At 43.1% G+C, this 27600-nt stretch overlaps 1 protein-coding gene across 3 annotated transcripts in view; it reads left to right on the top strand.

Annotated features, from left to right (window-relative positions):
- The first annotated feature begins 2991 nt into the window (after window positions 1–2991).
- CALN1 (calneuron 1) overlaps window positions 2992–27600 on the top strand; it is a 137712-nt gene continuing 113103 nt past the window's right edge. The window contains exon 1 of one of the 3 annotated variants that reach the window (XM_033922612.1): window positions 2992–3099. Coding sequence is in view for 1 of the 3 variants with exons in the window: in XM_033922611.1 (XP_033778502.1) it covers window positions 3645–3667 (23 nt within the window). In the remaining 2 variants the exon portion in view is untranslated. Of the gene's footprint in view, window positions 3100–3581; window positions 3668–27600 lie in introns of those variants that run through there. The other 2 variants (XM_033922613.1, XM_033922611.1) reach the window with 2 other exon arrangements.

The following is a 27600-nucleotide window of genomic DNA, read 5'->3' as shown; positions in this document are numbered from 1 at the left end:
TACAAGAAGAAGAGAAAAAGCAGAAAGCAAAAAAGGAGAGGAGGACCGATAGAGTTCCAACTAGAGCCGACGAGCATAGATACCAGGGTACACGATCTCATGCAGACTCTTTAGAAGATGTCAACTGAATTACGGATTTCGAAAAAAGTGTTGGCATGATTGTTTTTTTGTGGTTATGCTTTTTTTGGTTAATTATCTGCATGAGATTGTATTCCCTGGTATCTATTCCGGTCTGGTCTGACGTGTTGACTCCCGAGGCAGGTGCTTCCGCACCGAAATGCAGATCTCCATTGAGTCCGACTAATAAAACTGCTTTTCCATCCTTGAGTTGGAACTGCATCGGTCCTCCCCTACTTTCTTTGTTTGCTTAGTATTCTGTGCGTGGCCATGTTGGCAGTGGGGCATGAATGTGAGTATCCTGTTAGGAAACTGCCTCCAGAATGGATAACTGTTTTCAGTACTATTTGCATCTGTCCCTTTTTTAAGGTGTTTTTTTTTTTCCCCCCTGAGCTTGCTATAATCTATCTTGTCTGTAATCTACTGTTCTGTGCTGCAATTATTGATCTCTTGCCTTTAGGTTCATGTTCACCTTTCTTTATCCATTCCCGAGGCGGAGACTGATCCATCAATCACTTTTGTATTTGTTGCCAGCCTTTCCAATTAAAAAGTGCCTAATGTACAATCAATGGGTATTCACAAAATTCAATTAATAAAGCATAAAGCACGCAACAAAAGTTTGCTTGGAAAATAAATACAACATGCATTTGTAACTTGCTATCCTTTTTTTTTATAATAGGAGAAATTATATATATATATATATATATATATATATATATATAGCAACATACTAATTATAAAAAATTAATAAATTAAAATTTGGACTTTTTTTTTTTAGCAGTGTGCCAAGCAGTTAGTGTGTGAATTAGCATGCACCATTAGTTCAAAATATGGTACTATTACTGTGCCTAATAGTACCTAAGTCTAACTAAAAAGATTCTTCAAAGACTTCAACTAATTCAGAAATGCTTATAATAAACTAATAAAGCTTCAACTAATAAAGAAATGCTTCTTGTGGATAGATAGGACTAGGGAAGAAGAAAGAGGGAGGAGATGGTACACATGGATAGATTGGAAGGGAAGATGTGGAAAAGTAGATAGATTTTGAAAAGAATGCAGAAAAATGGAAGAAAGTTGAATGTATACTTAAGTCAAAAAAAAAATCACAGGGAACAATACCAATGGTATCACAATGAAGGAGTGAAACGGGTTTAGTTTGTCTATAAAGAACACTACCATGATTTGCAGAAAAACTTTTGTTGAAGTAAGCTTTTACATATGCAGAAGAACCCAAAGCCATAACACAAGTATCAAATATATTCTATTTGTCCAGCAGGATTCTCAGTCCATTTTGAATAAAGGACTTTCATTCATGTCTTAGATACCTGTGTAAGTCTTTTTAAATTCATTAGGAAGCTTAAATTGAAATTATATTTCCAGGATACTACATCCCAGTCAAATATTCTATACAGTGCTCCCCCGCGAATTCGCAGACCCGGTCATTTACAGTATTTTCCGACTGCGAATGACCGGGCAGGAGAGGGCAGCCGAAGTGCCGGCGAGTGAAGGAAATTATTCGCGGTATGCTCCGACCGCCTCTTCCTGCACTAAAGTCGGGCCTCACCAATCAGGAGCTGCGTGTCAAAGCAGCTCCTGATTGGTGAGGCCCGACTTTAGTACAGGAAGAGGCGGTCAGAGCATACAGCGAGTGATTTCCTTCACTTGCCGGCGCTCCGGCTGCCCTCTCCTGCTAAAAACTGTATTCCCAGTGAAAGTTAGAGATCACTAATGGGCTTTTAAATAAATACACTGGCAGCCAGCCTGTTTATTATAAAGAAAAATCATTTTACTATGTTATGAGTCAGTGTTTGAAAATATAAATATTAAGGATGTGAATATAATCACTGAACAAAATCAACAGAGACTTTGCAAATATTTATATTGTATTATTGGATAAAGTTCAATTATGCAAGTATACAATATGGCATAATATATAATAGCACTGTACACATTTCAGGAAGCCTACACACATTGCTCACAGAAAATTATTTGGCTAATGAACCTAATTCAATGTTTTATGTAACACACAGTACGGGGTTGTGATCTATAACAGAGAAATATTATTAGATACCTACTTGATGCCAAAATGGCAGTTATGCACCAAAATGGTGAAGAACTGGCAGTTAGGCACCTAAGTGCACTTAGGTGCCATTCTATCATTTAGAACAGGGGTGTCCAACCTTTTGGCTTCGCTGGGCCGCATTGGCCGAAAAAAATGTTTCTGGGGCTGCACAAATGCGCAAACGCTGCAGAGACAAGAGGAGGGAGCCGGCAAGATAGTAAACACCCGGGGCCAGAAGAAGAAAACACTGCATCGCCCTCGACCGGGGCCGCACAAAATACTTCACGGGGCCGCATGCAGCCCTCAGGCCACAGGTTGGACACCCCTGATTTAGAACAAACAGGAAATGGGATAGGACAACGGTCTTCCCAAAAGAAAAGATAGCCAAAAGGGTCATGCAAAACATGAATTTATTGTCCATCCACAAAAGTGTAGACCTGACACAGAACTGTGTTTTGGCATGTAGTACGCCTGCGTCAGGGGCCAGACACACACTTCCTCTCCATCAGCACTTATCCCAAGGGCTTCTATCCTATACCACTCTCATGTGTTCCTGTGGCCACAGTCGCAGTGTAGGATAGAAGCCCTGAGCCCTTGGGATAAGTGCTGATGGAGAGGGAGTGTATATTTGATTCCTGAGGCAGCCCCTCCATGAAACTATGCCTATTCGAGTTGTAACTCTAGTGCACATGTGACAGAGCGAGCGGTTTTCCCTTCGCAGGGATGTTGCTATGGTACTGGGCAGCAGAGGGCGCTGAGTCATTAGTGAAAAACAAAAAAAACTACATGTCCCAGATTGCCCTGGACTCAGTGCAGAGTTACAGGGCAGGACTCAGGCACGATTCACTTAGGGAGAGGTCCCAGAGGAAAGGAGAGGTTCTGCAGCAGGGACTGAGAGCTAGACACAGCATTTGGCTGAGGTAAGCCAAATCTTATTTGTATTGTGTAAGGCAAAACCCTGAATAAAGATTTTTCTTTATATGCAATTATGTGTTAGCTCTCTGACTGCAGGTCTCTCCTGGAAAGCCAAGACAGCCTGCCACACCATACATATGGTGTTTCTGCCTGTTTTTTTAAAGTTTCTGCCACAAAGAAACTGGATGCAGGGAACTCCAGGAGTGGGACCTTGGGAAAAGGGATGGATCAAATCAACCTGTTAACAGCCTCGAGGGCGGACTATCAAGCCCAGTTAGAGTGTACCAGGCTTGCAGAAGTGAATAGGGCATTAACCCAGCAGATGACCACTTTATATTTTAAGACCTTCCCCCAAAGGACCTGGAGCCATCTTCAACTTCTTCAGATCACAGCAGTGAGAAAGGACTAGGTTACAAACCTAATTACCTTATCACACTGATTTTGAAGGAGGTGCACCTTCTCCCAGCAGTGTCAAATTAAAAGTCAGGTTATGCGCATGGTTTCTTAACCAGAGGGCTCTGGAATATCTGTCAGATCTGCTGATGCATTCATGACCTCCCTACTAGAGTGCAGGTATCATCTCAGTAGGCATTGTTTGCAATGCCAGCATTAGCTAAAGGAAAGCTGAGAGAAGCTACAAAAAAAAAAAACCCCTTAAATTTTTATGCCCCAAAGCTATGGAATGAAACCTTACTTGAAATATTTCTAGAAGGAGGTGATATCTTTTTAGGAAAAATTAAAGATCAGGCATTGAAGCCAGGTCTTACTTGCAATTAGTTTTTAATTACATGCCTCACTGCTTGCTTTTCGGTGTTTAAATGAGATGTTTTGATAAACTCTCCCGTCTGGCAGCTATTATGTAAACAGGCTTTTTGATGTTTTTTGTTAACATAATCGTGATTATTTCATTTTGTGTATTTATTTTATGTTTGTTTTTAATTATATATACCATATTTTCTTAATCCATAATATTTTAAGCTTTGTAATCTAATTTGCGCTAACATGAAAAAGCACTATCTTTTGAGCACCAAGTATATTAAGAATTTGGATTTAATTGCTCGTCCCATAAGACTCTGGACCTAATGTATTTCAGTATCATAATTAAATGAAATAGCTATTCTGAGGTTAAGGGTGGGGTGGCGTGGATCTTAGTGGGTGTGAATTAGGTTCCAGTAGTGTGTCTTGACAATTTTTGTGCCTTCTAAGTATGCCATGAGATGAAAAAAAGTAGAAAGTCACTGCTATAGAAGAATGATCCTTTTGGTGAGCAACAGAATCAGGCTGGTCAAGATACATGTGGTTGTGTGATATAACCCATAGTCAGTGATCAGTGCAGAGTAAGTGTGTCCCAGTTATGGAGGGTCGGGAGGAAAGAGTCATGATAGTCCAGTCTCCACCAATGAACCGGTGATGAGCTGACACCCCACTCCTTTTTTATTTTAAGAAGGCATGGGAGTTGTTAAAGGGGCCCTCTTTTGTTGGTCTGCAATACGAGAGTGGCAGTGGAATTCCTCTTTTGTATATAGACATTAAACTGTGGCTAATCCATGTTAAAAAATACTGTATATGGAAATCAGATATCTTGGGAGCACAGATCTCACTTTCAGGGTAGAGAGAGAAAGGGCTAGATTCACTAAGCAAACCGATCGTGTACCGATCGTTTTGTGATCCGATTTCCTTCTGACCCGATTCACTAACCTGTGTCCCGATCATCCTCCGATCTGCGCATGCAAATGAGGGGGAACGGCATTCAAATGATGTCAGGCAGCGATTCACAAACAAAAATCCTGCAACACCGACTGGGCTGGCCGATCACAAACAAGCGACTGCTGAGGACCAGTCGCTCAGGTCCTTTCCGACTGCCCTGCCTTCTGCCGTCCTGCTCTCTGCCCTGTTTTTCTGCTCTCTGCCTCGAATTCCTGCAGCCCCGACTCGCCCGCCTGCCCCGAACTCCTGCAGCCTCGACTCTCCCGCCCTTCTCCGTAGTGCAAGCCTGTGGTTTTAACCCGTGGGTGTAAAGCGGGTTAAAACCATGGGCTCGCACAAAAGTTAAAAACTGTTGGAAAAAAAAAATATTTTTCTGCTGTGATGGGAGGGCCAATGCATGCGCAGACTCTCTACAGATGGTCTGCGCATGCATTGGGATCGCTATTGACTGATCCGGACAGGCGATTGGGAGCGTGATTCCAATGGCGATTCGTGAATCAGCCCCCCGGACACGGATCCGATCCGATCCGTGCCCTTAGTGAATCTTGCCCAAAGTAGGCATCATGAAACCATGGCATTTCTTAGGTGTCAGTAGGCACTTAAACCTTGACGTTTTTAATGACATTTTTCAATTAACAGGTGCCGGCAGGACGCCTACCGACACCTAAGTTTAGGAATCGGTTTTAGAATGAATCTTAATGAACATACACTTCTCCCTCCGGATTCGCGGGGATAGGGGCAGAGCTGGACTGCGAATGGCGAAAAACCACAAATATCCGGCTCTGACCCACCCCCGCCTCCCTCCTGCCTTCCCGGCCTTACCTGGTGGTCTAGTGGGCTTTCGGGGCAGGAGCAATCTTCCTACACTCCTGCCCCGTGCAGATTGCCATTAGGAAATGGCTGCTGTGAGTTCCCGTAGTCTCTCGAGAACTCCCTACAACTATTTCCTAATGGCCATCTGCACGGGGCAGGAGCGTAGGAAGATCGCTCCTGCCCCGAAAGCCCGCTAGACCACCAGGTAAGGCCGAGATGCCGGGAGGAAGACTTAACGATGGTTTTTGTTTTCTTTTTTCCCCCCTCCCCAAAAAATCGCGAATATGTGAAATCGCAATTACTGAAACCGTGAATGGGGAGGGGAAAGTGTAATTTCATAATACAGAGAAACTCTTTTTTACTACAGCATCCACTTGTGCTTGCATCGTAGATTTCTGTCCAAGAGGACTCCTAATATTTTTTAAAGGAGGATGAATAGGATATTGCACTCCATGTAATATGACAGACCGACCTCAGTAAGTTTAGTTGGCGTAGCAAAGAACAATTCAGTTTTTATTCAAATTTAGCCCCTCCTTTACTAACACGTAGCGTAGAATTCTTATGAGCGTCGGAGCAGTGACCGCTGCTGCCGGCGCTAAAATCCCCGATACGCTTTAGTAAAGGAGGGGGTTAGTTTCAGTTGAAACTCCCTTGTCCACTCCTTGTCAACCAACATCGCCCTTGAGATTTCCTTGCAATGGTTTGAGGGAACTGACGCAATAGAAATGACAACAGTAATGTCACCTGAGCATGTGTGAATAGTGAGCACATGAATGCACCAGAGAGCACGCGTGCATAGGGCTAGATTCATCAACCTGCCCGATCCGGGCAGGTCCAACAAATTGTGGAAGCTAAAATATACAGATGGGGGGGGGCGATCGGAGGAACGCCCCCATCTGCTGGCATGGATCGCCGTTGTGCGATCCCTGCGCATGCGCAGACCATCTGTAGATGGTCTGTGCATGCCCGTTCGAACCGCAACCTTTTTTTAAAATTTTATCTTTCCTTATTTTTTAAAAATTTTTTAACTAGTTTTTAATCCTGCGAGCCCGTGGTTTTGAGATGAAGTTGGATAGACATTTGTTCCATTTGCCTGCTTGGAATGATAGTGTTCTATCGAGGTATCTCTTGTAGGTGCAGCCCTTTAGGGATGGAAATGCGAGCAAGTAGGTACTCCGTGTATTAGTTGTGCCTGGGAATTCGAATTGGTGAGACAGGATAAACCTGTCATGGTTTTGAAGCAAAGGCAAGCAAACTTGAAAATGACTCTTGCTTCCACAGGCAGCCAGTGTAGTTTTTTGTAATATAGATTTACAGGGTCTGATTTCTTGAGGCCATAAATGAGACGGACTGCAGCATTTTGGACGACTCAGTCGTTTGATGGTTGTTTTGAGAGTTCCCAAGTATATAATGTTGCAGTAGTCTAAGGTACTTAAGATCAGGGATTGAACCAGCAGTCGAAAGGTACAAAGTTTCCATAGAGTGAGAAAGCATTTTTTGACATGAGCATTAGTGTGGTCGTCAGTCCAGGGTGACGCCAAGGATTTTGGAATCTGAGTACTCAAATGCATTCGTAGAACAGACTCCTCACATAACAGCATGTTGAAAGGAGGCACGTGTCCTCATAGAATTGCCTCTAAAGTGTGGCTGAAATAATAGTGCAGGGAAGAGGGCATTAGTTTTGGGGGAAGGCATGGGATGGGCTCTGTTTTAACCAGGGAGGAGTCAGGCTTCAAATATTGTAAAGAATGAGAGCAGCTTTTCAACTAGAACTTGAGAGAAAACTGACAGCTATTTAACAGCAGAGTGAGATATCTTCTAAGAATACTTTAAACGAGATAGAACAATTTTTAACCCTGATCTTGAGGAAAAATTGACAAGTTACTTAACAGCGGAGAGAGGTATCTTCTAAGGAAATCTAGGAAATTAAACGATCCTCATAGGGATGATGTGATTAAAGCTCAGATGGGTTCAGCTGAAAAACAGACAAGTATAAATGTTCCCAGATTATGTGACTCATTCACCATCAGGAAGCAAGAAATGAACAGGAACAAAAAACATATGGTCTATATGCACATTTTTTATTTTTATGTAATATTTATATACCACTGGTTTACATTCAGGTACTCTAGCATTTTTCCCTGTCTGTCCCGGTGAGCTCATACTCTTATCTAATGTACCTGGGACAATGGGGGAAGGGGTTAAGTGACTTGCCCAGGGAGCAGTGTGGGATTTGAACCCACAACCTCAGGGTGCTGAGGCTTTAGCTCTAATGTCAAAAGTCTAAAAAACATACGAGTGAAAATTAGAACGTATGGCACTAAAGAAACTTTAGATGTATCAGATATCTCAGAAATGTGCTGGAAAAAGGATAACTAATGGGGGCACCGCGTGATACCGGGGTCCAAAATCAAAAGGATGTGCTAAGCAAAGGATGGGATGATTCAAGATGCAAACCGCACTGCAGAATGTCTGTGGATTCCATGTGTGAAAGGGAAAAGCGTACCGGTGAGAGTATATTACTGTACGCCTGACCAGAATGAGGAAGCAGACCGTAAAATGCTAACAGAGATTAGAAAGGTTAATAAAATTGGCAACACAATCATAATGGGGGATTTTTATTACCCTGCTATTGATTGGGTAAGAGCCTCATTGAGGCATGCTAAGAAGATAAAATTTCTGGATGCCATAAATGCCTGTTTCCTAGAGCTGTTGGTGTTGGAACTGACAAGAGGAATGGGAGCAGTGATCATGTTTATGTAGTGCTGATATACCACTGTTTCTGTGCAATAGATCACAGAGGTTCCTACCCCCCTCTCCCTGTGGGCACAGTAACTCCTGTACGTCTTTTGTATGTCTGTATACGGTTCCCCTTGAATGCTGTAAATTCTTTTAAACTATGTTAATTGCTTAGAATTTTGATTAAGCGATCTATCAAATTTTAAATAAAACTTGAAACTTGATATCAGGTACTCTAAGTATTTCCCTATCTGTCCTAGCAAGTTCACTATTTAACTATGGCAATGGAGGGTTAGGTGACTTGCACATGGTGACAGGGAGTGATGTTGGGATTAACCATAAATAAGATGGATTATCCACTGGCTAAAGTAATAGGAATATTAGGAGTTCATCTTGATCACAACCTTTCACTATTACCTCAGGTCAACTTGTTAACAGTGGCATAGCAAGGGTGGGGTGGGAGGGGCGGTTCGCCCCGGATGCACCCCCTAAGGGGGTACAGAGCCAGCACACCAGGTCTGGAACCTCCCTCCCTATTCTGCTGCTGCTGCTTTCCTGAAACAGCAGCAGAGGTAATAAACTTTAAATTCAGTTATCGCGGGACCTTCCTGCACCTCCCCGTGGCTGCCGGTGCACCCCCTACAAAGATGAGAGAGGAACTACAGTGGAGAGATTAAAGAGTTAGGTGTAAAGGGGGAAGGTGAGAGGCCTAAGAGGGGGGAAGTGTTACAGTTTTGAGAATAGCCAGGTTTTAGGTGTTTGCGGAAGAGTTGGAGGGAGCTTGAGATTCGGAGAGGGGAGGTGAGGTTATTCCAGATCTCAGTGATTCTAAAGGGGAGGGATGACCCAAGTTTGCCTACATGGGAAATACCTTTTATGGAAGGGAAGGATAGTTTAAAAATTTGGGAGGATCTGGAGGAAGTAGGGGTTGGGGAGTTCCAGGATAGAAGGATAACGGCAGGAAGGATGCCATGTAGGATCTTGTAGGCCAGACACGCACATTTGAAGTGGATCCTGGGGATTACTGGGAGCCAATGGAGCTTAGACAGGAGTGGTGAGACGTGATCAAATTTGCTTTTCGCGAAAACAAGCTTAGCTGCGGCGTTCTGAATCCGCTGAAGTCTGTGGAGGCTTTTCTTGGTTAGGCTGAGGTAGATAGAATTGCAATAATCCAATCTGGAGAGGATGATGGATTGTACTAGGACTGCGAAGTGTTTTTGGTGAAAATAGGGTCTGACTTTCCTTAGCATGTGAAGGCTGAAGAAGCATTTCTTCACCAGGGATTGGAGATGTTCATTGAAGGATAGAGAAGAGTCTAAGGTGACACCCAGAACTTTGCTTGAGAACTCGAGCTGTAATGGGGGGCCGGTGGACAATGGGATGGAGGAAGGTAGATGATCTAATTTTTGGCCGAGCCAAAGGAGTTTTGTTTTGGACTCGTTTAGTTTCATATGCATTGTGAATGCCCAGGATTGGAGGTTCTTTATGCATGAGGATATGTTCGTGGAGAGGTTAGTGAGGTTCGAGTCGGTCTCAAGGAGGACGAGGATGTCATCAGCGTAAGTGTAAAGAGTTTCAAGGGGGGATAGTTGGAGTAGTTTCAGGGAGGACATGTAAATGTTAAAGAGGATTGGGGAGAGGGGTGAGCCTTTTGGGACACCACAAGTCGGGGTCCAGGGGGAGGATGAGGTGCCGCTCATGTTAACCATGTAAGAACGGGAGCGCAAGAATTTGGAGAACCAATCAAGAACTATGGAGCTAATACCTATCTCGGAGAGTTGGAAAATTAGAATGTCGTGGTGGACAACGTCAAAAGCTGCGGAGAGGTCGAATTGTAGAAGGACAGCAAACTTGTTACGAGAATGCAGTTGCTGAACCTTAGAGATTAGAGAGGCCAATAGGGATTCAGTGCAGAAGTTGGGTCTGAAGCCATATTGGTAAGGTAAGAGGATGGAGAATCTTTCTAAGTAGGAAGAGAGCTGGGTAGATATGATAGACTCGAGCAGTTTGGTGAGGAGAGGGATATTTGCTATTGGATGGTAGTTGGATGGTATGGAGGGGTCTAGGTCAGCTTTTTTCAGTAAAGGGGTCAATGCGATGTGTCCCATTTCAGTGGAGAATAGGCCTGATAATAGGGCAGAATTTATGAGTTTGGTAAGAGATGTGATGGCCTGTGCAGGGATTTTCTCAAATAGGTAGGAGGGAAATGGGTCCAGGATGCAGTTGCATGATTTTAACTTGAGGCAGAGTTTAAGGGTCTGAGAATCAGATATGAGCTCGAAGACAGTCCAGGATCTGTCGGCAGGGATGGGGTTGAGAGCAGCTAGGGTGGGGTTGGGTTCTGGGGGCACCAGAGAATTGTAGGAGATTGCAGGCGGGAAGGAGCGCCTTAAGGTAGAGATCTTATCATTGAAGAATTTTGCTAGGACCTCGGCTGAAGGAGATGAGGGAAGAAGGGTGGAGTCATTTTTAGTGGTTAGGGAGCGCCAAATGTTGAACAATGTGCCATTCTGGTTTTTGGATTTGGAGATCTTGTCTCCATAGAAGTTCTTCCTTGCTTTTTTTAATATTGAGTTGTAGAGTTTAATATTGATTCTCCAGGCCTGTCTGTCAGATGAGGATTTGGATTTTTTCCATTTTCGCTCTAAGGCTCAACATTTTTGTTTCAGGTCTCTATGGAGTGGAAGGTACCAAGGGGTTTATGGGGATAGGTGATGGATTTAGTGGTTTGGGGGGCGAGGGAGTGGTAGGTGGACTTGGAAAGGGCGATCCAGTTGTGCCAATTGTTTTCAGAGTCTGCAAGCTTGGGAATGGAGGGGAGGAGGTTGAGGAATTTGGTCCAGAACAGATCGCTCAAAATTTTTTTCCAGAAGGTAATAGAATTGGGGGATCGGGGTGGGGATCCGAGATGAGACATGAAGATGGGGAGGCAGAAGGCCCCTAGGAGATGGTCTGACCATGGGATGTGTTCCCAACGGGTGTCTTCGGCAGACGTTTTATAAGCGGTGAGGTCGAGGAACTGGATGAGGTCTAGGGTGTGCCCTTTTCATGGGTAGGAGCGGATGTGGGGGGGGGGGGAGAAACCTAGGGAGATGAGGAAGTCATTGAATTCTATCGTGTCCTTGCTGGTGGAGTCGTCAAGGTGGAGATTAACGTCTCCGATGATTAGTAATCTTTGGAATTTGAGAAAGGCATTAGTTATGGTCTCGAAGACAAGGTTAGAGGAATTGGACCAAGGGATAGGTGGATGGTGTAGTAATAGGATGCCTAGTGGGTGAGGACGGAGCTCATCATTGATTGAGGCTAGCATATATTCTAATGAAGCGTGGGTGCCTCTCTCGAGGAGCTGGACATCAAAGAAGGATTTGTAGAGGAGTGCCAGGCCACCTCCTTTGCGGTTGATTCTGGGTGAAAAGAGGCCTTGGTAGCCATGGGTGCAGAGTTCGTTTTGTGTGAAGAGGTCGTCTTTTGAGATCCATGATTCTGTGATGCACAGGAATCCAGGATCGAGGTCCTCAAGGAGGTCCTTCAGAATTTGAATTTTATTGCATGCGGATCTGGCGTTGCAGTAAAGGGTCGGGACAGGGGTGAGAGAGTTAGAGGCATGGCAGGGGAGGTTAGCATGGGGGACAGGCTTTAGAGAGGAGGGATTGACTTTGCGGGGGTTTTTTCTGGTGGGGTGATTCCTGGGGCGCGTCAGGGTGGGGATTCTGGTGCCAGGGCCAGAATTGTGACTATTTGTACTATGTTCCACTCCACTGGATCTCGTATCTCCAAATATTTATTAAGTTGTTTTTTTTTAAACTCAAATGAAGTTTGTCATAGAATTGCAATTCCTGGCAAGTATTACCCCAGTGTGTTGAATTGTGACCATTATTACAATGTAATGCAGTTGACATCTTTGCCACCATATGTCAAGAGGCTATTCTAAGAATGGACTAGAATGGCCTCTTGACACATTATGGTGGCAAAGATGTCAATTCACCCAACCAAAGACCCAGTAAACAGCTTTGTGTCCCCTTGCCAACGATTTCTCCCATCCCCCTCACTATATGTGACCACATTTGGCCCCCAAATTTAGTTGCAGTTAAACACTCTCACCAAAGAGATTCAAGGGAAACCCTACCCCCACATTGTCACCATTGTCATTTAGAAACCTAGAATTGTGATGGCCCATCTAGTTTGCCCATCCACCTCATCCACTATCTCCTCCTCCCCCTAAGAGATACGACGTGCCTGTCCCATGCTTTCTTGAATTCAGACATAATCTTTGTCTAATTAGAAACTGCCAATGATATTCCAAAAGAAGGAAAATTATCAAACAATCCTGAGGAGTGAATTGTTTTTTTGTTTTTTTTTAAATAAATTGCCTTAGGTCCCTTGGTTACCAAATTGTGAGGCTGGGCCCACCAGTATGGCAGATCTAACCCAGATTTTGTAGTTTGAGAGTCCTTGCTTCCCACTGTATGATCTCGCTACCACACAGACTCCTTTTGTTGCTGTCTGGTATACTCTAATGTATTGATGAATGCTTCTGCTTCTTTAGCATTATTGAGAAAGTGGTGCGTGCCTTCCACTGTAATTACCAACTTAGCAGGGTGCCACATGCCTGCTTTCAAATGTTTCTCTTGCAGAGCTTGCTGATGTTTCTGCATTGTCTCTACAATAAGATCAGCAAATGTCCTTATCTGTTGATTTTCGTAAGAACTGTTGTCTGGTTTGTTTCAACACAAATTCCACTTCTAGGTAGTATACCAATTTCAAAATAAGTACCCTCAAAGGGGCCTTCGATGTTGGTCTTGGGTGCAGCTCTTTGTGCGCTCTTTCAATTTCATAAACTGGGTGTGCCAAATCCCCCCAGTCTACCTTTAATAACAGGTTATGCACGTGTTGTGTTGTCCAGGGTTCCTGCTTTCCAGGTGGATTGACTACTCTTGCAACTGAGTCAGTCAAAGTCAAATATGGGGAAAGAAATCAGAAATGAATTTGAAAGAGGGAAATCAACTTGTAGAATGTATCAAAAAAATCAAAAACACTTCCCTCAATCCTCAAAAGTTATTTATAAAATGTACTTAAGCATAAATATAAAGATTTGAATGTGGGAAGTTTATTCTCAGAGACCTGAAGGTGTAAAACGAAGGTCAAGCCCCCAAGCACCTCACCACCTAATCATTGCACAGTCTTCCATACTTAACAGCTTATATGTTAAAATAAAGTTCAATAATGTAGTGCACTGTGTTGTTTATCTCTTTGCAAAAACGGAAAAAAGTAATGCACTTATCTATCTGTTGGTCATGATGTGCCATGTTTTGTTCTCTGCTTCAGAGAACCAATATTGAAATTTTAAATTGCTGGAAGGCAGAGTGAAAGGGCTGGGTTTCTGATTTAATTCTTAAATCATTCCAAAGACACTCCAAGGTACTTCTTAAGAACCGGACAGAGCCTACGGGCCCAGGGTAGCTGGGGGCCCAATACCTCCTCTTACCTGATAAAGCATGCTATTATCTTTCTCCTCTCCATCCAGCATTTCTCCCTGCCTCTTTCACTCCTCCCTCCAGGATCCCTCCTCCATGGTGTACCTTACACCCTGTCTCCTAGGAGGTCGCTGGCAATGGTAGTATTTGACAGGAAGTTGTATCAGAGGGGTGGGTCACAGCAGAAGAGAGATACTGAGCAGGCTGCAAGCAGTGTCTGTCATGTATTGCCACTGCCAGGGACCTCTAAGACATGGTGTAAGGTAGATTGGGGGGGGGGGGGGATGATGAAACCAGAGGTGGAGGGGAAGGGAAGAAAGTGAGACATGATGGATCCAGAAGAGAAAAGAGAAAATTGATAGACTCAAGGGTGAAGAAAGAAAAGAAATAGGGAGAATTGTTGGACCTGAGGGTGGAAGGGAGGGAGGGAAGAGAGTTTGAACCACAAGGGCAGGAAGGGAGGGAAGAAAGAAATATGATGGATTGGATGGGGGATTAAGGGGAGGGAGGAAGAAAGAGAAAATTAATGGATGGAGATGGAGGGAAGAAAGAGAGAAAAATTATGGACCTAGAGAAGGAGGGGAGGTAGGGAGGGATGGAAGAGAGAGGAAGAGATGTTAGACTTCAAAGGCAGGGGAGATGAAATAATGAGAGAGAAATGAGGAACCTGAGGTTGGAGGGGAAGGTGAAGAGATGCTGAACAGTGTGAGGGAAGGAGGGAAGAGAGAGGGGGAGATTGTACCTGGAAGCAGAAGGAAGGGAGAGATGCTGGATAATTGGAGGTAGGGAGGTAGGTAAACAACAATGAGATGTTGCATTCTAGAAGCAGAAAGGAAGGGAAGAGAAGAAGAGATGAGAACATAACCTAAGTACAAAAGAATTGTCATACTGGGACAGACCGAAAGTCCATCAAGCCCAGTATCCTGTTTCCAACAGTGGCCAACCCAGGTCTCACGTATCTAGCTAGATCCCAAGTAGTAAAACTGATTTTATGCTACTTATCTTAGGAATACTTAAAGCCAAAACACGGACCGTGTTGGGTCCAGCAGCAAAGGAAAAGGACTTTGTATTTATACATGAGATGTTTTAATTTACAATCGTATTTAATAAATTTAATTGTTTCTAAGGCTGATGTGTACAGTCCCTTCCCCATTTATTTTCTTGGTCTGGTATTCTAGGAATAAGTAATGGATTTCTCCAAGTCATCTCAATAATGGCCTATGGGCTTCTCTTTTAGGAAATTATCCAAGTCTTTTTTTAAAAACCTGCTAAGCTAACTGATTTCACCACATTCACCGACAACAAATTCCAAAGTTTAATTACATGTTGTGTGAAGAAATATTTTGTCCGGTTTGTTTTAAATCTACTACTTAATAGCTTCATCACATATCCTCTAGTCCTAGTAGTTTTGGAAAGAATGAACAAGCGATTCACATCTACCCTTTCCACTCCACTCAGTATTTTATAGAGCTCTATTATATCACTCCTGGACCATCTCTTCCGCAAGCTGAAGAGTCCTAGCCGTTCAAAAGGGTCCAGAGAAGAGTAACTAAAATGGTTAAGGAGCTGGAGGAGTTCCCATACAGTGAGAGATTAGAGAAACTGGGCCTCTTCTCCATTGAAAAGAGGAGACTGAGAGATGACATGATCAAAACATTCAAGAAAATGAAGGGAATAGATTTAGTAGATAAAGACAGGTTGTTTACCCTCTCCAAGGTAGAGAGAACGAGAGGGCACTCTCTAAAGTTAAAAGGGGATAGATTCCGTACAAACGTAAGGAAGTTCTTCTTCACCCAGAGAGTGGTAGAAAACTAACGCTCTTCTGGAGGCTGTTATAGGGGAAAACACCCTCCAGGGATTCAAGACAAAGTTAGACAAGTTCCTGCTGAACCAGAACGTATGCAGGTGAGGCTAGTCTCAGTTAAGGCACTGGTGTCTGACCTAACGGCCGCCGTGGAAGTGTACTGCTGGACGCGATAGACCACTGGTCTGACCCAGCAGCGGCAATTCTTATGCTCTTATGTTTAGCCTTTCTTCATAGGGAAGTTGTCCCAAACCTTTTATCATTTTCGTCACCCTTCTCTGTACCTTTTCTAATTCCGCTATATCTTTAATTCTGTTATATATTTTTGAGATATGTTGACCAGAGCTGCACACAATGTTGGACCACAGGGGCAGGAAGGGAAGGAATAAAGAGGGAGAGCAATAACATAGGAAGATGCTGGGGGTAGAGGGAAGATACAGGCATATATTAGGTTACACTGAAGGAAGGGAAAAGAGGAAAAAGATGCTGGTCTGCAAGGGTAGATGGAAGGAAGGGAAATACTAGGAATGGGGTAAAAATGCATCAGTGGTGAGTGTAGGAAAGATGGAAGGGACCAGGGAATGAGTGAAATGGAAACTGGGAGAGTTATGGGGTGAGAGAAGGAAATGGAAAGTTAATAGGTAGTTGAAAAGTAAAACAAAGAAGATGGAGGATTGCAGGGTGAGGAAGAAGATGAAATTTGAGTTGAAAGAGGAAGAAAAAGAAAGAAATGGAGATAAGGGCTTAAAGGGAAAAATCAACTTAATAGAGTCTCAATTATGAGATCTGACCTTCGATAAACTGACTATCTGGCATATTCAATAAAACCAACTAGCTCAATAATATTTACCAGACTCTACTTGATATAAATATAATAGAACATATATAGAGTCCAAATTCATTTAATACAGCTTGTTTAGCTCATAGACCTCAGTGGTACCACCTGTATGCCACTAAACTTTTAGAACACACAGCGTTCAGGCATCCAGGGTCGTCATCGGTCTCAGTAGATATAGTTTATAAATATTTTTACTTTAAATAGTTAGAGCAAAATAAAGATACTCATCTTAGTCTACGTGGGTGGGGGTTGGCACTCCGACATAGATCTGTGTTTCGCCCCCAAAGGGCTTTATCAAGGAAATCCCCCTGCAATAAACAGTAGATGTATAGACATCAGATTCAATCCTACACTTTCAGTTATAGATCATTGAAATATCTAGATAGCTTTACCGGGTCATACCTTAAATCCAGCAGCTCATGCTCCCCGCGTTCAAAAATTTCACCGGGAAAACATGGCCGCACCTATCTCATGGCGCCTAACGCTGCCTAACACCTAAATCGGTATGTTTGGGGGCGGAGACAGCTATAGGCACCTGCAATGTAGGCCAGTAAAACTGTGACCTACATTACTGGTGCCTAAGTTTTTTGATAGGTGATGTTAGACGCGATTCTGTAAACAGCACCTAAGCGGGATTGACGCACAGCTAGTGCCTTTTCTCTAGGCGCCTGCAGATTTAGGTGCTGTTTACAGAATCCGGTCCAAAATGTCTTTCCAACAACGGTAGAAAAGTGTTTTATTTTGAAATTATTTATATACATGCTTTTGTACTATCGTGTTTCCCCCGAAAATAAGACAGGGTTTTATATTAATTTGTGCTCCAAAAAACACACTAGGGCTTATTATCGGGGAAACATGGATAGTAGTATCAGGGGAACCTCACCAACCCTCCCTCCGTGAGCATGATATACCTCCAAAGTCTTATGCTCACCTACTGATGTTCAGCTGCTTGCTGAGTTCCTCCTCGTGCAGGCCGTTCTCATTGCAGCTGTGCTGGCTTAAGCCGCCCTCGGATGTGGCCACATGGCTGTGGCGCCCACACAGGGCCACATGCTCAGCCATGGCAGCACAGTTCTCACTGGAGCCCGCTGTCTGCAGAGGGGTCTCCGCCGCCCACTGCCAGTGCTCTTGTTTTCCGTTCCCCGCCGGTACATGACCAGCGAGTCGGGGACTTCCATGGCTCTTTTTGATGCTGCCTGAGTAGCCCTCGCTGCTACCGCCGCCGCTGCTTTTTGATGTCGAGCTGGGGCTGGCGGCGATCACTATCGGCCTCTGGCTCTTCATGTACGATACTTGGCCTTGTCTCCAGCCAGGCTCTCCACACACAGCACTCATCCTCACCCAAGCCATGCCTTCCAGCTGTCTGCGCAGGTAGTCGGGCCCCTGCCACTGTTTTTGGAGGTGGGGTGGAAGAGAGGAAGGGAAAGACGATTGGCAGCACTAGTGTCATGGATCTTAACTAGGGCTTATTTTCGTGGAAACACGGTATGCTCAGTATAAGAAGAAATGCATTTCTATTTTTATTTCTCTTTATGTTGTGGTACATGTCTAGTTAGACTTCCCAGTTCAATTTTTGTCTTTATATTCTATTTCTAATTTGTGATCCTTTGTTCTGTAGTTGATGAGGGTTTGTCTGTATCTTAAGTGTGATTTAGGTGTTATTATGTGGCTTTTGTATAGCAATCTGTAGCAGTCTCACTGGTATTTTGCTAATGCTTGTTTTACGTGAGCATTGGAATATTTTTTTGGTATGGTGCTTTTCATGGAGAAGGGGGATGGGGGTTTAATATACTGCTTTTCTGTGGTTATAATCAAAGTGGTTTACATATTGTATACAGATACTTATTTTGTACCTGAGATAATGGAGGCTCTCAGGCCTCTGCCTTAACCATTAGGCTACTCCTCTACTTCCTTAAATCTGTTCTCCGGTGGTGGTGGTAGTATCTAAAACACAGGAAGTCAATGAAGTGCCCTAAGTAAAGGGATCACATGATTGTATTTGTGCTTCAATTTGCCGCAGTATTCTGAATAAGTTGTAATCTTTTCAGATTGTATTTATTCAGACAGCATAATCCAATTGTGATAAAATAATCGCCTGAACCAACACAGCAAAATGCTGCTGAAAGAATAAATGACAAGCCCGTCTAAGTAATCTGAGACTAAAGAAGCATTTTTTTGACTCATTGCTAACTTGAGATGAAAAGGAGAGTGTAGAGTCCAGGATGAAACCTAGATGTAAACTCAATTTAACTCAGAAGAACTACTATACTTCGTTAGACCAAAGGTCTATGAAAGTCATGCAGTGCCCCCTGCCTCTTCCCACTCCTCCCCTCGCCATGCACGACCCCTTCCCTTCCCACGTGCTTCTCGCGATCCTGTTTGCTTTCCCGTTGAGGTCAGTGGGTGCCGCGCATAGGAAGTGAAGTCAGAGGGAGAGCCGATAGGGTTGTGAGGAGCACGTGGTTGACCGCCGCGAGCAACAACTTCAACTAGATTTATGGGGGAATGGAAAGAGGGGGAGTGGGCGTGTGCAGCAGGGGGGATCGGGGAAGGAGCGGGGATGGAGACAAGGGCAGTGGAGTGGTGTGCACCTCTCACCCTCACTATGCCACTGAGGTCATGCATTCAGTGTGTTACATATGTGAGCATTGTCCATCTAGTATGCCCTGACTGAAAAATGATTAGAAGCCACTGCATTAGAGCATTTACTGTACCTGAATGTAATCCACCTTGACCCCTGCCCACTCTCTTTCTCCACCTTAAATGTATAAAATTATCTCTATGAGCTGTTGGATTCCCCCCTGCTTCTTATTTTTAAAAATGTTCTAAGTGGCCAACTGCCCCCCTTCCCTCCTTCCTCTCATATTTTAAAATGCATAAAATTAACTAGTGCTTGCAAAAAATGTTTTTGACAGAGCGATTGCTTACCCCTCTCTTCCTACCGGTCATGAAAAAGAGTGCTAGTTAGAGACACCCCTATTATACTTTTTTGGAACAGGAAGAAGGGATAATTCCTACACAGCACTCTTATTACCAGCAGGGAGGTGGAAGCAGGGAAACCCTTACCAGCAGCCTTTCTTTTAAAATGGGAGGAAGGGCATGGATAATTTTATGAATATTAAGATGTTAGCAGAAGGAAGAAAAGGGCTCTGATAATAGAAGGAGAACCAGAGGGATATAGATAGAGGATTACTACACAGGTCCTGGACCTGTTGGGCCACCGCGTGTGCGGACTGCTGGGCACGATGGACCTCTGGTCTGACCCAGCGGAGGCACTGCTTATGTTCTTATGTTCTCTGTTAGATGGGAGGTTGGAAGGGGGCCCATAATCATTATTACTTAAAAACCCAGATCACTCCTCAAATTTGATCTCCTTCTATTTTCCTGATCTAACTTGTGATGTCCACAGCTTTTACTGGACAGTTTCACCATAGACTTTCCCTGAAACTTCCTTCTAATCTAACAAAATAGGATCCTCCACAACTAATAGCAAAGAACTCTTCATAAGAACATAAGAATTGCCGCTGCTGGGTCAGACCAGTGGTCCATCGTGCCCAGCAGTCCGCTCCGGCCATGGCCCTTAGGTCAAAGACCAGTGCCCTGAGTCTAGCCTTACCTGCGTATGTTCTGGTTCAGCAGGAACTTGTCTAATTTCGTCTTGAATCCCTGGAGGGTGTTTTCATCTGTAACAGCCTCCGGAAGAGCATTCCAGTTTTCCACCACTCTCTGGGTGAAGAAGAACTTCCTTACATTTGTACGGAATCTATCCCCTATTAACTTTAGAGAGTGCCCTCTTGTTCTCCCTACCTTGGAGAGGGTGAACAACCTGTCTTTATTTACCAAGTCTATTCCCTTCATTATCTTGAATGTTTCGGTCATGTCCCCTCTCAATCTCCTCTTTTCAAGGGAGAAGAGGCCCAGTTTCTCTAATCTCTCACTATACGACAACTCCTCCAACCCCTTAACAATTTTTGTCGCTCTTTTCTGGACCCTTTCAAGTAGTACTGTGTCCTTCCTCAAGTACGGCAACCAGATTAATTAACCTATTTGAGACAGACCACCTCAAAAGATCCTCCACCCAACTACCATCTTCAGAGAACTTTTGCCTCTTACTTCAAAACAAAAGTTCTCAAACTAAGAACCTCGTAGGGTTTGGTTTTGCTGTGAAGAGATGATTAAGCTAAGTGCTGATTTTTCTACAAAATAGCAGTTCAATACTTGCACAAAAATTGTTTAAAATTTAAATGGAAAATTGTTAAACCTATAATGATGATGTTATTTTGAATCAGTGGTGTTGAAATATTAAAAACTGAGAGGTTTTCCAGGGTCAGTGATTGAGATCTGGAGCCTTTTTTGCTTGTTTATGGTTCTGAGCAAGTTTCTGAGACACTTTTCCTCTCTTGTAATTGGCTGTTTGCTGTGTTTAAAATTGGATATTTTAGTTGATGTGATTTAGAATTAGTTTGACTTCAAATCACTTAACCCTCAGGTGGTAAACTTAGACCCCTTTTATGAAAGTCGTGCTAGGTTTTTTATCGCCAGCCCTGGCGGTATTAGCTCCAGCGTTCATAGGAATTCTTATAAGCGTTGGAGCTCTTACCGCCACGGCCGGCGATAAAAAAAAGTCTTTACGTGGCTTCATAAAAGGGTGGGTGGGTTAGACTAAGGCTTCTGGGGATAGGAAAATACCTAGCGTATCTGAATGTAACCTACCTTGAATTACTACTGAAAAATGGATGAACTAAATCCAGAGGTGCCTATTTTGAAGAATCTGTTTTTGGGGAAAACAGGATACAAAATGAATGAGAGAGTGTGGCGCAGTGGCCTCAGCACCCTGAGGTCATGGGTTCAAACCCATGATGCTCCTTGTGACTCTGGGCAAGTCACCTAATCCCCCCATTGCCCCAGGTACATTAGATAGATTGTGAGCCCACCAGGACAGACAGGGAAAAATGTTTGAATACCTGAATAAATTCATGTAAACCATTCTGAGCTCCTCTGGGAGAATGGTATAGAAAAGTGAATAAATAAAATAAATTAATACATAATAAATGCAATGGAAGTATAAGCAGGACTGACTCAGCCTGTTCTTACTGGCACAGAACTTGGTGGTTATCCTAGCTGATCCTAATTATCCTGTACCCCTTAGGATCCAGCCGTCCAGTGCCATCAGACACATTGCCAAATCACTCAGCTCATTAGAAATGTTTGACCCTTTCCACCTTTCTGAATAAAACAATTAACCATACCAGCCAGGAGCCTGTCATTTGGCATCAGATATCTCCTTACACATTTCAGAGCCTGAATTTGTCTTTAATAAAAGGCCAGAGAGCAGAACATCATCTTAGCTAATAAATCTGTTACAATTAATTGCACAGATGCTTCTCGTGTTGACTACAACTATATTCTTCAGCATTCATCACCTTTGCCATGCTTGCCAGAATTTGCCCTTAGTTTTGATGCACTTTGTCCTACAAAAACCTAGACCACTGGTAACTAGGAACCTCTTTTCATTTAAAAAAAAAACCAAAAAACCAAACATCCCGCAGGGTAAAAGATCAGTCACAAAATTATATACATTTCATGAACAATAATATTCCAATAGAATTCCAAAAATGAAAGGAAGATAACTGGTGGATAAACATAAATTTGTGTCTCTATGTGGAGAATCCCTAAGATATGAAATTCACCTAAGCTATGGCATCAATATTTAGCTGTTATACAGGTGAACATTTTGGCTTCTCTTTCATTCGAGCTCTCCTCCTGACTACTAATTTCCAATTTCAACCAGCTCATCCCTGAAATCAGTGTTTATATTCACTTTGCTAAAACTTAAGAATGGCTACTAAACAATACAAAAATGACTTCCCCAGCTCATTGGGATACTTGGGAAAAAGACTGAAACAGGACGCTCCTACCCTACTGAAAATGGTGCCAACACGTGAAAACCAGGACATTCTGGATCAAATCCTTGAAGAGCTTTCGACAATTAAATAAATGATAGTGCGTCTAATATCAGCAAACTTCGATTGGAAATGGCAAATCTTTCCAATCAAATACAATCTTGTGCCTCTTGTACCTCTCAAATGGAATCTCGCTTATCTCGTATTGAGGATGAGGCCTTCCGCTGGTGCCATGACTGAGACACACTGGGAATGCTGCGTAATGAAATTGAGGAAGCCAACAACCGCAGTCGGAGAAATAAAGTTTGAGGATTATTGAAATCCCTGAAGGAAGTGAGGGCCAAAACATGACAGCGTTTGTTGAAGATTTCATTCCTAAACTACTCAATATCTCATTTAATCATCCCTTTGAGGTAGAATGGGCTCACAGCAATAGGGTTAGAAATATCATGATTCCTGAGTTCAGTTATCAAAATCTTAGGATGTTGTTGTTAGGAATATTGAAGTGGATTAAGAGGGGGGTGCAAGACTATACTGTAGATTTACCTAGGGCACCTTAATCCCCTTGCACCAGTCTTGAGGAATTGCCATATTGGGTTAGACCACAGGTCAGTTTTCAAAAGCCAAATTCAATGGCAGATGGACTATGTGAAAACTGCCCATTCTTTCTTCAGGTCAAAGGAGGCCTTGATTCCTTGTTCTGTATTGTGTGAGGGTCTCTCTGTATTTTGCGTGTGACTGAAGGATGGTATTCAATGGCTTCGGTGTAGAGCTCTGTAGCTGCCCCACTTGTTCTGTATTACCAGCAGGAGCTCTGTTGGTGTTATAGGGTCCGATGTAATATTTGTAGTGCTGCCCATTCATAGGTAGGATTTTTATTTAGACTTTTTTTTGTTCTTGTTGTTATACATAATTTTAACATTTTAAATAATTTTTTAAAATTTATTATTGTAAACCGACCAGATACTTGTGATGGAGGAGTGTGTGGCGCAGGGGTTGGATCTACAGCCTCAGCACCCTGGGGTTGTGGGTTCAAACCCCGCGCTGCTCCTTGTGACCCTGGGCAAGTCACTCAGTCCTCTATAGCCCTAGGTACGTTAGATAGATTGTGAGCCCACCGGGACAGAGAGGGAAAATGCTTGAGTACCTGATTGTAAAAAACCGCTTAGATAACCTTGATAGGCGGTATATAAAATCCTAATAAACTTGAACTTGATGGTCGGTATATCAAAATATTAATAAACCTGAAACTTCTTGCTGTTTGAGTCATAGGATTAGTGCTACTGTTGTATGACATGTTTGCTGCATGTATGTTAAGATTTTTTCTTTAACACAGCTGCTTTTTGTGCCTCCCCCCTCTCTCCCCCACCCCCCCAAGAAGTAGCTGCCCTAGGCGACTGACTAGTTTGCCTGATTATTGGGCTGGCCATGCAACTCTTATGTTCTAAAACAGAATAAAACAATTTCAGTGCAAAAGAAAACCCTCCTAGATCATATAATCCAATGGTTAATTGGCTGCTGGCTCTAACACTTATCTGCCATCATATTTTTTGTGTGTGTGTTTCAATTTAATCACCCGTGAAGACGATATCCCAGGTTTGATCATTATTTGCTGTAACATAATTGCATTGTCTCGGGAGAAAAATAGCAAAGCATCCAACCTAAATAATACTGTGTCTGCCTAATATTGCTTGCAAAAGTTGTCCTGAATAGGTTCTTGCTTTTAGAAAACAAAGCAGAACAAAACAGATTACAATGGAATCTGTGAATAAATAGGGCAGCTCTGCTCGCAGACTATAATGTCTACACATAACAATAGCAAAATAATGTTTAATGGCGTTAATGAGCTCGTTCATTATTCTCACAATGCTGGGTTTGGAAGTGCAACTTCACAGAAATAATAATGCAAATATACTTGTGGCTTGCTATGAAAATATGGCTAACAAGTGTCCAGGGTTTATTATTTATTTATTTCAGAAGACTTGAGTAGCTTAATGGTTAGTGCAGCAGACTTTGATCCTAGGGAACTGGGTTTAATTCCCACTGCAGCTCCATGTGACCCTGGGCAAGTCACTTAACCAGTGGCGTAGCAAGGGTGAGAGGCACCCGGGGTGGTGGCACACCTCCCCCACCCTCTTCTCTGCCCCTCACCTCCTGCTGCGCGCACACTGCTTCCCTTCCCCCGTACCTCTGTAACATTCCTGGCGCAAGCAGCAACCCCCAAGCTGCTGTCGCGTTAGCATTGGCTCTTCCTCTGATGTCACTTCCTATGTGCGGCACCCAGAAGTGATATCAGCGGTAGCTGATGTGGTCACAAGGAGCACATTGAAGTTGTTCCGGCGGTGAACAACTGGAAGTATGGGGAAGGGGAGGAGTGGGAAGAGGCAAGGGGTGGAGAGAAGGAGAGGCTGAATTAATGTGCCCCATATTACCTGGAGCCATCTGTTAATGCTGCCATTGGCATGGGTTGAAGGAAAGCAGTTTGCGTTGCAGCAAAAAGATCATTATCGAAATGTGTATTTTGTTGCTCTGTATTTTCTTCAAGTTTTGCTTGAGCTTGGGTGTTTATCTGATGAAGTCAAGCAATCAGCCCCTGCAGGTATTTGATCTGCTATAATGGCTAACCAAGGAAGACAAGAAAACTCATAAGCAACTGCTGATTGCCTAAATGATTCAATTAAACACCTGTTTAAGCCTTTCTGACTCGGTCATTCATTAAAAATAATTAAAGACAGGAGAAGACTTCCAAAATTAATTGTCACTTTTCCGCATTATCTGCTTGACTCAGCTGACCTTGTCTAATCACATAGAATCTAAAATGTTCTTTAGATCAATTTCTCCTGCTTACTTTCTCTCCATTTCTGTTTGTTGTATTCCCATTAAATATTCCACTCAATGATGCGATTAGGATAATGAGTTCTTTTCTTCGTTCTGTATCTAGTGACTGTGATACTTGGACAAGACGTGAATCAACTCAAGAGGTTTATAATGTTACTCTTCCTGAGCAAAAGCCATTAATATCGTACAGTGCAAACCTTGAAGGCCCAACATAAGGGATACCACATCGGCCTAAATAAGAGGGGGTGGGGAGGATGGGATAATATTTCTGTGGTAGGTGTGGGGGCGGGGGAGGGGGAAGAGGGATAAAAGGTCAGAGCTCTGAAATATTATGACAAACTTCATACAGGATATTAGAGTTTCTAAAGACTGGATGTGGTACCTGTGAATGCCATAAGTTACATTTGCTGTTGTACTTATTTTATTTATTGATTGGGATTTATTAACCGCCTTTATGAAGAGATTCACCAGAGGTGGTGTTCAGTAGGTATAATTCAACATAACTCGGGAGAGTTATGCCAACACGATTGCTTTGAGGAATCAATCAAGGAGAAAAGATGATTAAAACTCACAGCAGGCATGCTGCTACTTCATGACAATGTGCCAGGGCACATAGAAGTAGAGGTAGATTATAAAGGTCAAGAATCCACTTCACAGGTCAAGGACCTGGTGGGCCACCATGGGAGCGGGCCGCTGGGCGAGATGGACCTCTGGTCTGACCCAGTGGAGGCAACTTCTTATGTTCTTATGTCACGACAATCACAGGCTGCCATCCGAGAATGTTGGTTTCAGCAGCTGAACAATCCACCCTACAGTTCTGACCTGGCTCCTTTGGATTATTTCCTGTTCTTAGTTCTGAAAAAAGCTCTCCATGGACAGCGGTTTTCAAGTGATGAAAGCATCAAGGAAGCTGTGACATCATGGTTCGAAGGTCAAACAAAAGAATTATTTTCAAAGGTGTTAAAGCTATTGCAGGAAACGTGGATGAAGTGTATGGAGCTAGAGGGGATTATATTGAAAAACGAAACAAAACAATTTTTGAAAAAATTATTGATCGCCCCTCGTAGATGTGGCTATTTGTATCACATTATCCCTCAAATTTTATAAATGTTGCCCAAAATTAGACACACAATTGGGCACACAGTTATAAATAGAGCCAGTTATAGAGTGAGGGGGCAGTTACAAAGAATATAGAAGATTGGATAGAATCATAATTTATATGGCATAATGAAGGAATCGCTAATAGATTTTGGGATTGTGATCGAAGTGATCTTAAAGGAGTGTAGGGGAACAAAAGTCTGGGGCATTGGTGGTTAAAGACATAAAAGTGAGCAGGGCCCTGATATCACCAACCCATAAATTAAGCTACTTTGATACTGCTACCTGGTTCTGGCAGGATGTGGCTTCATAGGCCAGCTTTCCCATAGGCCTTCGCTGACATAAGTAATGCCAACTAAGAATGCTGATTGCTAGCGATAGCTATGCTGACACCATGAAGGGGGGGAGGGAAGGGCCAGCATCAGTGTCAGAGTAGAGAGTGCAACACTTCCTTCCCCTGTTGCTACTGCTTGGCACTGATGCTAACCTATGAAGCTGTATCTTGCCAGAATCGGGCAATAGCATCAGAGGAGGGGGAAGGGAACTAGCCAGGGGCAGGACATGGCCTGAGAGGTGGGGCATGGGCCAAGGCACCATAATCTGTTTATAAATTGTGTATGTACCTTGTGAACCGGTATAAGTTTTAAAATAAATAATCTTTCTGAAAGAAATATTCAAGTCCCCTGAGAATGGACTTCCTCCACTTCATAAAATATGTTTCTTGCCATCATTGAAAAAACAATCCTCTACTCAGGGGGCTCTACCCGAGGCTTCAGAAGCTATCAATATTACAGATATTTTGGAATCCTCAGAGGATGAGGTTACTAGTCGGGCGACTCTTCTGGTGACATTTGTTTTTCTTCAGGATAAAAGAGGCTCTCCTAAGACTATTTTTTAGAATTAGAGAGGTGTCTTTTTTAGGAAGTAAGATTTCCATGTTCCCAGACGTCTCGAAAACAACTCAGACCAGGAGAAAGAAGTTCCTGGAGCTAAACAACATGTGACATCTCTGGGAGCAAAGTTTCAACTTAGATATCGTTGCAAAGGTATGATCCTTTTGGATCAGAATTCCTACGTATTTTTTTAAACTCTTCCAGTTACAGTTTTTTCTTGAAGGGAAAGGGATACCAAAGCATAATGCCTCAGTGTGAGGCAATCCTCATTGACTCCAATGTATAAGGTCCAGTTAATAGTTAATAATTTGAGGAAGTATCACTACAATTGTGTTTTCTTTATTTCTGTTTTATATTCTCTCTAAGATGTGAATTGTCTCTCCCTCTCATGTGGACTGT

The sequence above is a fragment of the Geotrypetes seraphini genome, chromosome 15, assembly GCF_902459505.1.
Source record: "Geotrypetes seraphini chromosome 15, aGeoSer1.1, whole genome shotgun sequence".
NCBI classification, from domain to species: Eukaryota; Metazoa; Chordata; class Amphibia; order Gymnophiona; family Dermophiidae; genus Geotrypetes; species Geotrypetes seraphini.
Note: the sequence above shows the minus strand (reverse complement) of the source record. Positions and strands in the feature narration are given on the sequence as shown.